The sequence below is a fragment of the Dendrobium catenatum genome, unplaced genomic scaffold (genome assembly GCF_001605985.2).
Source record: "Dendrobium catenatum unplaced genomic scaffold, ASM160598v2 fragScaff_scaffold_631, whole genome shotgun sequence".
NCBI lineage: Eukaryota > Viridiplantae > Streptophyta > Magnoliopsida > Asparagales > Orchidaceae > Dendrobium > Dendrobium catenatum.
In genome coordinates, this window is record NW_021319093.1 from 64,172 (window position 1) to 76,959 (window position 12,788).

The 12,788-nt window shown below is 39.8% G+C and overlaps 1 protein-coding gene across 1 annotated transcript in view; it reads left to right on the forward strand.

Moving 5' to 3' along the window:
* The window catches only part of LOC110102949 (acetyl-coenzyme A carboxylase carboxyl transferase subunit alpha, chloroplastic), a 37,577-nt gene extending 25,956 nt beyond the window's left edge, over positions 1-11,621 (forward strand). Inside the window, exon 11 of the mRNA XM_020831472.2 lies at positions 10,336-11,621. Coding sequence (XP_020687131.1) covers positions 10,336-11,337 — 1,002 coding nt within the window. The 3' untranslated portion in view covers positions 11,338-11,621. The remainder of the gene's footprint in view (positions 1-10,335) is intronic.
* The last annotated feature ends 1,167 nt before the right edge of the window (positions 11,622-12,788 follow it).

Genomic DNA, 12,788 nt, shown 5'->3' on the forward strand with positions numbered 1-12,788 from the left:
TAGAGGACACGTACCACGTCCTTACTGGCATGTGATTGGTTTGAGAATGTATCCTAGTGATATTTTCGACTAGGCATTTGGCTCTTTGTGAGCTGAAGTTATATTTAAATTTGTCCACCTCGGCAAACTGTTGTGGAGGGTGGATGGATTTTGCTTTAAGTGGTTTGATAATTTAGTTTCAATTTTAAATATTTATGGGAATTTTTGTGAAATGGACTTTTAGGAGACATTTGAAAGTATTTGTGAACCCCTCCGGTTAAGATCTTCATCCAACACGGCCATCATCCGTGTTTGGGGTCATTTTTCTTTATTGATTGAACCGTGTCAACTCGACCAAGCTGTTGCTCGAGGATCGGGTTTCTCGTAGGCTTTATGTCTTTGTTTATGACTTTTCTTTGTTAAGGACCTTGAAGGCCTAATATGAATGTATGAAATAAATATTCCGGTCAATTTCGTGACTGCATATTTACCCGATGATTCGAGCCCTGTCTACTCCTATTTATCTGATTAGGAGGATCGGGTTTCATAGACTTTGTGTCTTTGTTAGTGAATTTTCTTGATTATAGGCTTTGAAGGCCTAATTTGAATGTATTAAAACAAATACACCGGTCACCACAACCGTGTATTTGTTTGAAAGTTTGAACCCTGTTGACTCCTATTGATCCGTATAGAATGATCAGGTTCGAATCAGAATTCACTTATTGACCCGCGCAGCATCCCTAGGCGTCACGTATGTGCCAATAACACGCTCGTCGGGGCCCATACGGGTCGAGATTGTACTTTCCCCTTTAGTGTACCTATGTGTATACAATTTATAGTGCACGTGCGGGGGTATTTTGAAATATTTTGTAAACGCCTTCTGTCCGCTTGCATAGATATTGCGGGTCCGGTGGCGGTGCGTTGTAGATTGTAGAAGCCTTCTGTCTGCTTGCATAAGTGTTGCAGATCCGGTGGCGTTAGATTGTAGACGCCTTCTGTCTTGTTGCATAAGTGTTGCAGATTCGGTGGCGTTGTTATTTAGATGTCATGAGGTATTTTCTCATCTTGATATTGACTCCCCTTTCTCAATCACCGGGGAGAGGTCTTCTAAACTTTGAAGTTTGTTGCTTTGTAGGTTGTCCGGAGAGATTTCATCGTCTTGATGTTAGGTTCACCTTTTCTCATTCACCGGGGAGGTTTCTTCTGGACTTTGAAGTTCGCTGTCGCTGATTTGAAAAGAACTCCTTCTAGGATCTTCGGTGTAGTAGACTTGTTATTTCCGGTATTTTTGGGCACCAGAACTGTTTTCTTCTTAAGTATAGAACTAAGAAGAGACTTTGGAACACCAGGAAGTTTGGTTCTAATTTGTTCAAACTTCCTTTCCGATTCTGCCAGGGAGTACTTTTTGTACATCGAGTCGCCCTTGTACCCAAAATACTTGAAGATCTTGATCACCAATGTCGTAGGTGATATCAATACTTGTGCCCACAGTGGTTCGTTGTACCTATGATATGCCCACTGTTGTTATCCACAAGCGACAGGTGATATCCGTACTTGTGTCCACAGTGATTCATTGTACTTTCAATACACTGTTGTTATCCACAAGTATCCATTTGCAGGGGACCGCTGTATACACTACGACCTCCTGAAAATATTCATAGGAGAACCATTGTCCTTGCATCACATCCACCTTTCACCAATCTCAGGTGGGGGGTGATTGTATTTGTTTGTACAGGACAAGTCTTTGATTGCTAGTCTCCAGTATTGCCATCTCAATCAATAGGCATTGTTGCTTATGGCAGGGGATCCCGATAGTGTATAGGAGAAATTTGCAACTCCTTGTCTTCAGAAATGATTTGCCATACGTGTGATGAGTTTGATATCATATCTCTCAACATTTCATTCCAAATGAGATGATTATTGCATAAGAGAAATTCAATGTTAAAGCACAAGCATCACTATTTGCTTGCATGAGGCTTGGATGATTTCTTCCAATCATCATTTGCATTAAAAGATTCTTTTGACATCTTGAAATTCTTTATTGATTGTTTATTTCAAATTGAGCCTCAAGTCAATTTCATTTGGACCAAATCAAGTCCAAGTGTTCAATCCGGTTCGAGTTCAAAGTACAAGTTCAAGTGCTTGTACAGGGTCTTCTGAAGTCTTTGCAACTTCATTTGTGTTCGAATTGATTTGAATTTTGCTTCATTTTATTTGAATTTGGCCTTTAGAAATCATTTAGATTTTGGCTCTGAATTAGGTCCACAAGTCCACTGTTCTTCTTCGAGTACAAGTCCTTGTTTCTTCTTGAGTTCAAACAAGTCCGGGTCCAAGTTCAAGTTCAGCTTGTTCGAATTCTGTCAAGTCCCCTGTTTCAATGAAAATTTCGGCAGCCTCCCGGCGTCTCCCCCGTTTAGGGGAAAAACCAAGAGGCAACCTTCCCCTCGACGCTACGTGAGCGCTTCATGTAGGTGTCAAAAAATGACACCACGGTCGCATGTATACTTTTTTATCTCCGCCCGCTACGTGAGCATTTAAGGGTGTGGAGCAAGAGTCAGAAAAAACATAGATTTCCCCCCTCTGCACTACGTGAGCGTTCAGGGGTACTTATATATACATAAAAAATATATTTTTTATCCTCTTCGCCGCAACCGTCGCACCGGTTTCCCGCCCTACAACGCTACTTGAGCGCGTAAGAGGTTTGCCGGGTCGTTCCTAGCATTGAAGATGGATCCTTAAGTCGTTGCAAGCATCGCACCGGTTTCCCACCCTACAACGCTACGTGAGCGCGCAGGGGGTTTGCCTGTTCGTCGCGAACGTCGAGAAAAGAATCTTAGGCGACTGTCCGCCTCGTCATAGGCGTCGGGCTAGTTTCCCTCCCTACAACGCTACGTGAGCGCATAAGGGGTTTGCTAGTTCGCCGCGAACGTTGAAGACGGAAGCCTGAGTTACATTCATTTATCAACCCACTTAGCATCCATAGACGTCACATGTGTACCCATAACACGTTCATCGGGGCCCATGCAGGTGTTTTAGGGCATTGTATAATTATTTGCTGAATCTTTTCGACTCCTGTTTATCTGCTTAAAAGAATCGGGTTTAAATTTATTGACCCGCGCAACATCCCTATATGTCACGTGTGTTCCTATAATACGCTCGCCATGACCCATGCGGGTGTTTGGGGGGTATTTTATAATTATTTGTTGAACATTGTCGACTCCTATTTATCTATTTAGGAGGATCAAGTTCAAATTTGTTGACTCGAGCAGCATCCCTAGACGTCACCTGTGTTCCTATTACACGCTCGCTGGGCCCATGCAAGTTTTGTGATTGCACTTGCCCCTTTTGTGTACCTGTGTATACAAATTACGGTGCATGTGTGGTGGCATTTTTGAAATATTTGATGTCAGTTGATTGTGCGAGCGATCGTCATTTGAATGTAACATTTTATTTTGAAGCTCGTACACGCTTTCTGTCCGTTTGTATAAAAGTTGTGGATCCGATGGCATAGAGAAAAGAAGTTTTTTTTTTTTTTTTCGGCCTCATGCAAAGCTAGCCAAGAAGCATTTTTTAATAGCTTCATGCTAAGCTAGGTATGAAGCAAACCACCTAACACTAACATCTAAGACATTAAGTATGTAACATTGTCATGCATTCAACAAAATGACTGGCTAAATAAATGTCCTTCAACATTCACTTTTATGAAATCAAATTGTTAAAGATAAATGAGATTAAAAAAATCAGTAAATCAACTCATAATGTTTAACTAATTATAAAATTGATTCCAACATCCAAGATCTTAAGTTAGTATTTATTAGTTCCTTAATGTTTCAAAAATCATGATTTGGCCATTCACATTTCATTTTGGTTCCACTAAGTCCTCATTAACATTTCTATTGGTTTGTTACCTAGCGACATTTGATAAGTCACATGAGCTCCATTCTGCTATTGGGAGTTTGGTGAACAAACTATTCTTGCCACCTTTTGTCAAAAGCGGAAGCGAATGACATGGAGATCTGGAGACTAATACTAAGGGAAATGTTGTTGTGAAATATTTGTGAGGAATTCGATGACAAAACTTATTGTCTCTATTCTCACCATAACATAGGTGATGTAATCCAAATGTATGACCTTGCTAAGTTTAACATTTATTTGCTTGCCAATTCATGAGTTGAGAATATCAACCTTATTGAAATGTTGTTGTGAAATATTTGTGAGGAATTCGATGACAAAACTTATTGTCTCTATTCCCACCATAACATAGGTGATGTAATCCAGATGTATGACCTTGCTAAGTTGAGCATTTATTTGCTTGCCAATTCATGAGTTGAGAACATCGACCTTATTGAACATTTATTTGCTTGCCAATTCATAACCAAATCAAAACTACAGTGTAGGACAGAATTTCTTCCATAGAAAGGCACGTTGCGGACTTACGGGAGATGATGAAGAAGATGTTAGAATTCCCTAATTAATCAGCGGCTTCCATGGCGAGAGGGCCAGAACGACATAATAAAAATTCTAAAATCCGTAAGGATGAAGAGGAGGTAGAGATCGTAGAGGGAGAAAGGAGAAGACTCCATCTGGAGCCTTTCCAGAGGGACGATAGAGGGGAAAGGTTTGGAGAAAGGCATGGGTATGGAGGGCAGGAGCAAAGGGGTGCTGATTGGGAACGTAGGAAAGGAAATTATGGCCGTCGAGGGGCTGATTTTGAAGGGAGGAGGGGGAATTCGAAGAAGGTTATGGGTATGAAAGGATAAGGGAAGATCAGGAGACTTGAGGGGGATCGAACACTTGGAAAAGGGGAAACTATGGAGGAATGAGGGGAAACGGGGGAGATCAGAAGGTGGGGAAGTTGAAAATACATATCTACGAGGGGGAGGATGCGTATGGGTGGATCTATAAGGTGAAGATGTAGTTTGTCGTTAATGGGCTAACAGAGGAGGAGAAGTTGATAGCAACAAGCCTATGTTTGGAGGGGAATGCACTATCATGTACCTTTGGAGAGATCGGAAGAAACCCATCATGAGATGGGGAGAATTCAAGGACTGCATAATAGAACGTTTTCAAACAGACCGACGAGGAGTTTCTATGAGCTGTTCTTTACTCTGGTGCAGGCGGGATCAGTCGCAGACTACCATGAGCATTTTGAGCACTTAGCTAGTAGGGTGAAGCGATTATCAGATTCGGTATTGGAGGGGAATTTCATGAAAGGACTGAAGATAAAGATCCGAGTGGCAGTGAAGGTTCTGATGCCTCGTGACTTTGGGGAGCCATGAAGTTAGCACAACTAGTTGAAAATCAGAGGAATCTAAAGAGGGGAGTCATGAGTAGCAGCTTAGGAGGCACTTACAGGATGATGACAACTCATCTAGCTCTTAAAGGTCATGCAACAGGAGAAAATCGGGAGACCACCAGAGAGAAGACAGTAGGAGGAAGTGGGAAAAATTTCAAGAGGCTGACAGAGAAAGAGATGCAGGAGAAGAGGGAAAATGGGTTTTATTTCAGTTGCGAGGAGAAGTATATGCTAAGGCATCGGTGCAAAGACCGAACTCTTCAGGTTCTCATCATCTATGATGACAAGGAAACTGAGGAGGGAGGTGAGGGGGAGTTAGAGGAAGAGTTGGAGGAGAAGTTGTATATGGATCTGGCCGAGGCTTTCTTGAACTCAGTGGTAGGATTCACTACGATTCATACCATGAAGGTGAAGGGGGAGATAGAGGACAGGGTGGTGGTGGTGCTAATTAATAGTGGGGCTATCCACAATTTCATTTTCACTCAGGTCGTCGACCAATTGGGAGTGAAATTGGTGGATACCGGTTATTATGGGGTGATGATGAGTACGGGAAAGGTGGAGAAATGCTAGGGGATCTTTAGAGGAGTGTTACTAACTATCCAAGAGATTTAGGTGAGGGAAGATTTTCTTTCACTAGAGTTAGGAAGTACATTATCATCTTGGGGATGAAGTGGCTGCAGAGCTTGGGAGACACCAAGGTTAATTGGGGAGCACTCACGATGGTGTTGATGGTGGATGGGAGAAAGGTAGTGATCAAGGGAGATGCAGGGCTATCCAAATTCATGGTTTCACTTAAAAATATGGTGAGGAATATACAGTTGGTGGGTGGAGGATATTTGGTGGAGTTACAAAATTTGGAGGGAGTTAGATTGGAAGAGGGAGGAGACATACCCACCTTCATACAATCGTTGATTCAGCAATTTTAAGAGGTGTTTCATTCACCTCAGGGTTTGTCACCACTGAGGGAGCAGGAGCATGTCATCATCCTGAGGGAAGGGGTGTCACCCATCAGCGTCAGACCCTATCGATATCCTCAATCTCAGAAGGATGAGATTGAAAAGCTGATCCGTGAGATGCTGGAGGCAGGAATCATCGGCTGTGTGAGTCCTTTCTCTCATCAAATCCTTCTGGTCAAGAAGAAGGATGGGAGCTAGCAGTTTTGTGTGAACTACAGAACTTTGAACAAGGGGACATTGTTCGATAAGTTCCCTATTTAGGTGATTAATGAGCTATTGGATGAACTGTATGGAGCAATGATATTCTCCGAGTTGGATTTGAAGTCTGGATACCATTAGATCAGAATGAGGGAAGCAGACATCTCCAAGATAGCTTTCAGGACACACGAGGGGCACTACGAGTTTTTGGTTATACTATTTGGGCTTACCAACGCCCCTGTTACTTTCTAGTCACTGATGAACTGGGTGTTGAGGCAGTACCTCCGGAAGTTTATGTTGGCATTTTTTGATGACATACTAGTATACAACATAATTGATTAGGAGCATCAAGAACACTTGAAGATGGTCTTGGGAGTTCTACAGGAACATCAGCTGAGGGTCGACCTGAAGAAGTGTTGTTTTGTCGAGACCAGTGTGGAATATGTAGGGCATATCGTTTATAAATGAGTGGCAGCTGACCAGTCAAAAATTGAGGTGGCCCTTAAGAATTTGAAAGAATTGAGAGGATTCTTAGGACTTACAGGGTACTATAAGAGGTTTGTAAAAGGGTACAACACTATAGCATGGCCACTAACAGAGCAGTTGAAGAAAGATGGGTTTTTATGGGGAGAGGCGGCCACAACAGCATTTGAAAGACTAAAGAAGGTTATGACTATGGCATCGATCTTAGATTTATCAGACTTCACGCAGGCTTTTATAGTGGAGACAGATGCTTCAGGATACGGACTAAGGACAGTACTCATGCAGAATCGTCTACCCATACATATTTTAGCCAAGTGTTAACAGTCAGGGCCAGGCTAAAATCAGTCTATAAGTGATAGCTGATGGGCATTGTGTTAGCCATCCATAAGTGGCGGCCCTACCTACTAAGTAGGCATTTCATTATCAAGACAGACCAGTGAAGCCTGAAATACTTGTTGGAGTAGCGGATGGTGATAGAGGAGCATCATAGATGGTTGTCCAAATTGCTGGGATATAATTTTGAAATTCAGTATAGACTAGGAGTGGAAAACAAGGCAGCTGATGCCTTGTCCAGATGTATGGGGGAGTGGCAGGTGATGGCTTTGTCTATCCCATTAATGTTAGATTGGGAGGCCATCCAGGAGGAAAGTGCCACAGATGAGGAGTTAGGCAAGATCAGGGCCGACTTACTTAGGGAAGAGAGTAGCCACCCGGGGTATTTTTGGAGGGGGAGAGGCTGGTATACCAAGGTTTGTGATGCCTCAGACATCAGTCTACATTCCATACTTGCTGCAGGAGTTCCATGGGAGTGCAATTGGGGGTCACTCAGGGGTGCAGAAGACCTACAGGAGGCTAGCCTTGGAGTTGTACTGGAAGGGAATGCATTAGGATGTGGAGTTGGTGTCCAGATATGAGACATGCTAGAGGAACAAGTATTTATCCATGTTGCCAGGAGGATTACTACAGCCACTGGCGTTACTAGGTCGAGTGTGGGAGGATGTATCTATGGACTTCATAGATGGGCTGCCCCGTTTCAAAGGTTTCACGGTGATCTTGGTAGTAGTGGATAGATTGAGCAATTATGCTCACTTCATCCTCCTATCACATCCCTACACTCTAGTGACAGTAGCATCAGCATTCATCAGAAAGGTAGTTAAACTACATGGGGTACCAGAGGCAATAGTATTCGACAGGGATAAGGTGTTCCTCAGCCATTTTTGAAGAGAGCTATTCAGAATGCATGGAATATCTTTGAAAATGAGTACTGCCTACCACCCACAGACGGATGGCCAAACAGAAGTGGTCAACAGGAGCTTAGAGACCTACCTCAAATGCTTTGTGTCAGAGACACCCAAAATACGGGCCAAATGGTTATCATGGGCATAGTATTGGTACAACACCTCCTATCATTCGGCTTCTCATATGACCCAGTTCAAGGCGTTGTACGGAAGGGATCTGCCTCACTTGGTGCACGTTGGGAGTACCAGTACTCCAGTCTCTTCAGTGGAGTACTTACAAGAAAGGGACAGGGTATTGGAAGAATTAAAAAGGCATCTATTGAGGACTCAACAAATCATAAAGAAACATTTAGTTTGAGGTAGGCGAAAGGTTTTTGAAGCTCATACCGTATAGGCAGAAATCCGTCGCCAACAGGAGGAATGAGAAGTTTGCCCCTGATACTTTGGGCCATATGAAGTCTTGAAGAAGATTGGAGTGGTGGCATATCGCCTGAAGCTACCATCAACGACAACTATACACCTTGTCTTTCATGTATCCCAATTGAGGAGAGCAATTGGGGATTATACAGCCAGATCAGAGTTACTAGGGACACTCAAGGAGGAGGTAGAGGTGATCTTCGAACCCTTAGAACTGTTGGGGTTTGCCAGAGAGAGGAGGGAGGAAAAGAAGTGCTGATTAAGTGGAAAAACCTTCCAGACTACGATACCACGTGGGAGCCATACGAGAGGATGAAACATCAGTTTTCGAGCTTTCACTTTGAGGACAAGGTGGTTCTTTGGTAGCGGGGTAGTGTTACGGAACTAAACAGACTGGCCCATGAGGGGCCGGTCCAGTTCTACAGGAGGTGGGCTAAGCCGCTTCCTTAATTTGTTTCGCCCAACATGTGGGCCCCCCTTGAGGCGGCAGCATGAGAGAGAGAAACGGGCGGCTAGTTCATAAGGAGAGTTTTTTATATTGGTTTATGTTAGGAAGTTTTTTATTAGGAAGATTTGTATTTAAGGATGAGAAGAGGCTAGGGTTAGGGCATGCAAAATTTTGGATTTCTTTTGGAGTCTCTTTGGTGTCTTGGGCTCTAAGCTTCTTGTATAGAGATTGGGTGAGAACGATCCTCCTCTCGAATTGAGGATCAATTGTATCTTTGCTTCGTTCTTTTTTCACTTTGCTTTTTATAAGACTATCTATCGTTTGATTTTTTTCCACCAAATTTTTTTCTGTTTTCCTGTTGTTTTATTGATTATTGTTAGGTTTGCTTATCATGCTTATGATAGTGTACTATTAGCATTAATTTAGTGAGTGTTAAAAATAAAGTGTCAAATATATCAAGTTATCAAGAATATGCATAATTCAAGTATTGAGAAATACTAGTTGTTCTGGAGTATGAAATAGTTTTGAGTCACAGTAGGATTGCAATAAACTTCAATATTAATTTTTTTTACATATTAATAATGAAGTAAAAGACTTCAAACAGAGGTTTACATGTTGATGTTATTTGCAGACTATATTTTTGACAGAAGTTGTGAAGTAAATGAAAAATTATTCCTTTATGGGATAACCTAGAATTTGTGGAATTGAATTTTAGTAAATTTTATATTAATAATTATGAAAAGTTAAGTGAAAAGAATGAGAATATAACTTGTAGATTAAAAGTTGAGTGGTTGAATAGAAATGTCAGAAGGGTAATAATGTGATGACAAACCTTGTAAATATTATGCTGGCTTAAATATACATTTTATAAAATCACAATAAAATTTTTTAATGTTAAATCTTACAGTTGAGCAACAAAAAAATCTGTAACAAGCTGAGAAATTATTATATTATACTGATGTTGGAGCTAGCATTACTGAATGATTAACATAGTCAAAAGTGGATTTCAATGATTTAGGCGTGAACAAGAAAGGGAAGAAGACAACAATAAAATGAGTTTATACAATTAACAATTTCGGAATAGGAACGAAAAAGTGATGAACCAAAATAACATGACTATTATTTGTACATAAAAACTTAACACAAAATAAAATTAACATCCCATAACAGAATTAACAGTGTACTCTTTTTTAATGGAATGTTTCTCGAAGGATAATCATTCATAAAGTTGTCTACAGTTATTTAGGATAAACCTGATAACACTTATGATATTATGATTCCACACAGCATTTTTAAGCCTAAAACTTCAGTATTTTGCAGGAACTCACGGAAATGGATACTGATACTTTGCTTGGCCATAGACATTTGAAGTTCCGACAACTTGGTGGTTTCCAGGAAGGCGGCTATGTGGAACCAGAGCTGAAACGTAACATGAAGAAGAAGGATGTTAACATTTCTGAAATAGCAGCAAATCTGGAGGCAGAACTCGAAGAAATCAAGAAATCTGTATTAAAAGCGAAGGAGACATCCCCTTTACCTGTTTTTTCCGACGAGGATGTGCAGTTGGTGAAACAAGACGTGGACAAGGAGACTACCAATGCTTTTATTGCAATGGGCCTACAGGAGAAACTTCAAGCTCTAAAGATGGATCTATCAAAAGCACCCTCAGATCAAGATCTTGGTCCAACGCTTAAAGACAGGGTAGATAGACTTGCTCAAGAATTTAAGATCAACTTATCTAGCTCTGAATCATTTGATGGACTAAAGCAGAAGCTCAAAACGTTATCAGAGATAAACATGCTACAAGAGCACAAGAGAAAGGGAGAGATGCTGAAGAAGGCTATCAACGACAAGCTACAAAATAAGGCAAAAGAGAAGATGAAGATATTGAGTAAGGCACGAGATTTGGTGGCAAAGGGAGAGGAATTGGATGATGATACACTTAAGAAAGTTGATCAAGCTAAGGAAGACATAATGGAAATGCTGAAATCTGCAGACTTTGAGGTACTGGGAGTGAACAGGAAGATAACTTCTTCAGCCCCACCGATTTTGTTAGAGAAGGTAAGGATAGCAAATGAAGTGATCTTCACTGAAATAGAGAAGCTGGTTGAGAGGACTGGATTGAGAGGTAAGTTAGATGAGTTGAGGCTAGAGATAGACAAAGGTCCAAGCAAAGATAAGCATAAGATGGAGAGCTTAATAACAGAAATAAGGGAAGGAGTTCGTGAATCATTAGATGCTAATGAATTAGAAAAAATGGTTAAAAGTTCAGTTGGCTTGCAATCACCTGATGCTGTTGGTGCCAGTGTTGATCAGAAATAGAATTTGATTTAGGCTTCGTTTGGAACAGCTTTTTGTTGCTTTTTAAAATAACTTTTTAGTATAGCAATTTCTTGAATTAGAAATTTTTATACTAGAAAGCCGTTTTAGAAAGCAGTGCGAAAGTTGTCCCAAACGAAACCTTAGACTAATTTGTTTCATTTTTTTTTTTCTTTCATCAGTGATGAACTTCATATTATATTGAGCATTTATTTGTCCCCCATTTGTTTGTCACTATGATCATTATGGGAATGTGTATGTATATGCATGAGATGTGTTTGAATCTATCTTCCTGTGCTATTGTTGGTAATAAAATTAACTTAATAATATACATTTAGTTAGTGCTAAGAAAATAATAAAATTAATTTATGTGTCACCATTAAATTTTTTTTTGATTTTGCAATTGTATGTATCAATATTTGAAAAAAAACATGTTGCCATAAGTTCTGATCTTGGCATAAAATTCTAATTCATAATAGTTTTGAATATATATATAATATAAAGCTTAATTGGTAATAATATGGGTATTTGTTGGATGCTAAAAATTTTTTTGCGATATGGAGTGAATTTTAAGGTCTTATTTTTTTACGAAGATCCAACACACATCAATAAAAAAGAATCCAACATACCTCATAATTTTTATGTAGAAAATATGGAAAGAGAGTAGATCATAAGGTGTGTCCCACATAAAATGATTCATTATATAATAGATTACAAGAGTCTATTCTTCCACTTAATTGGAGAATATGGGATTATAAAGTATGTAGCGCAATTTAATAAATACGGGAGAATTCTAAAGATGAAATAGTTAGATAGTATTAGACATATGATAAATAGTGTTAGTTAGATGATATTAATCGAACGATATGTCAAAGTGACATTAATCAGAAGATGATAGTAGTTGGATAATGTTGAATGGATAATGACAATTAGGCAACAACAATCTGGTTACAAAGATAGAATGATAATAGTCGGACGATGATAGTGGCAAGCAGTGATTGTCGGCAACATCAAATAGAGCACTAGAGTTTTTCAAATCTCAAAGTTCTCTCCAAATTCAAGTCTCGGTTCCCTTTACATGGAGAATGAGATTCATTTTATAATACTCTTAAAGTGGATATTTTGATAAATTTAATCAAAATTTCATAAAACTTTATCTAACAGCTCATATAAAATATTTTGATCATAAATGATTTATTCAGTATTTACTATTTATGTGATTTAATGACCTTATAATCAAGTGATCTCAGGCTTTGTTGGATTCAACTTGTCGAGTAACTCATTTTGATTATAAGCATATAAAATTTGGAGGTCAATTGGACTTTCAAATAATGTCTCAAAGTTTTTAAATATCCTTCAAGTAATTGATTTGGGCTTATTTAGAAACGAATGAAACCGCCTTTAGTATTGTTGGATTTATTTCATCAAAATGCTCAATTTAATTATAAATTTTT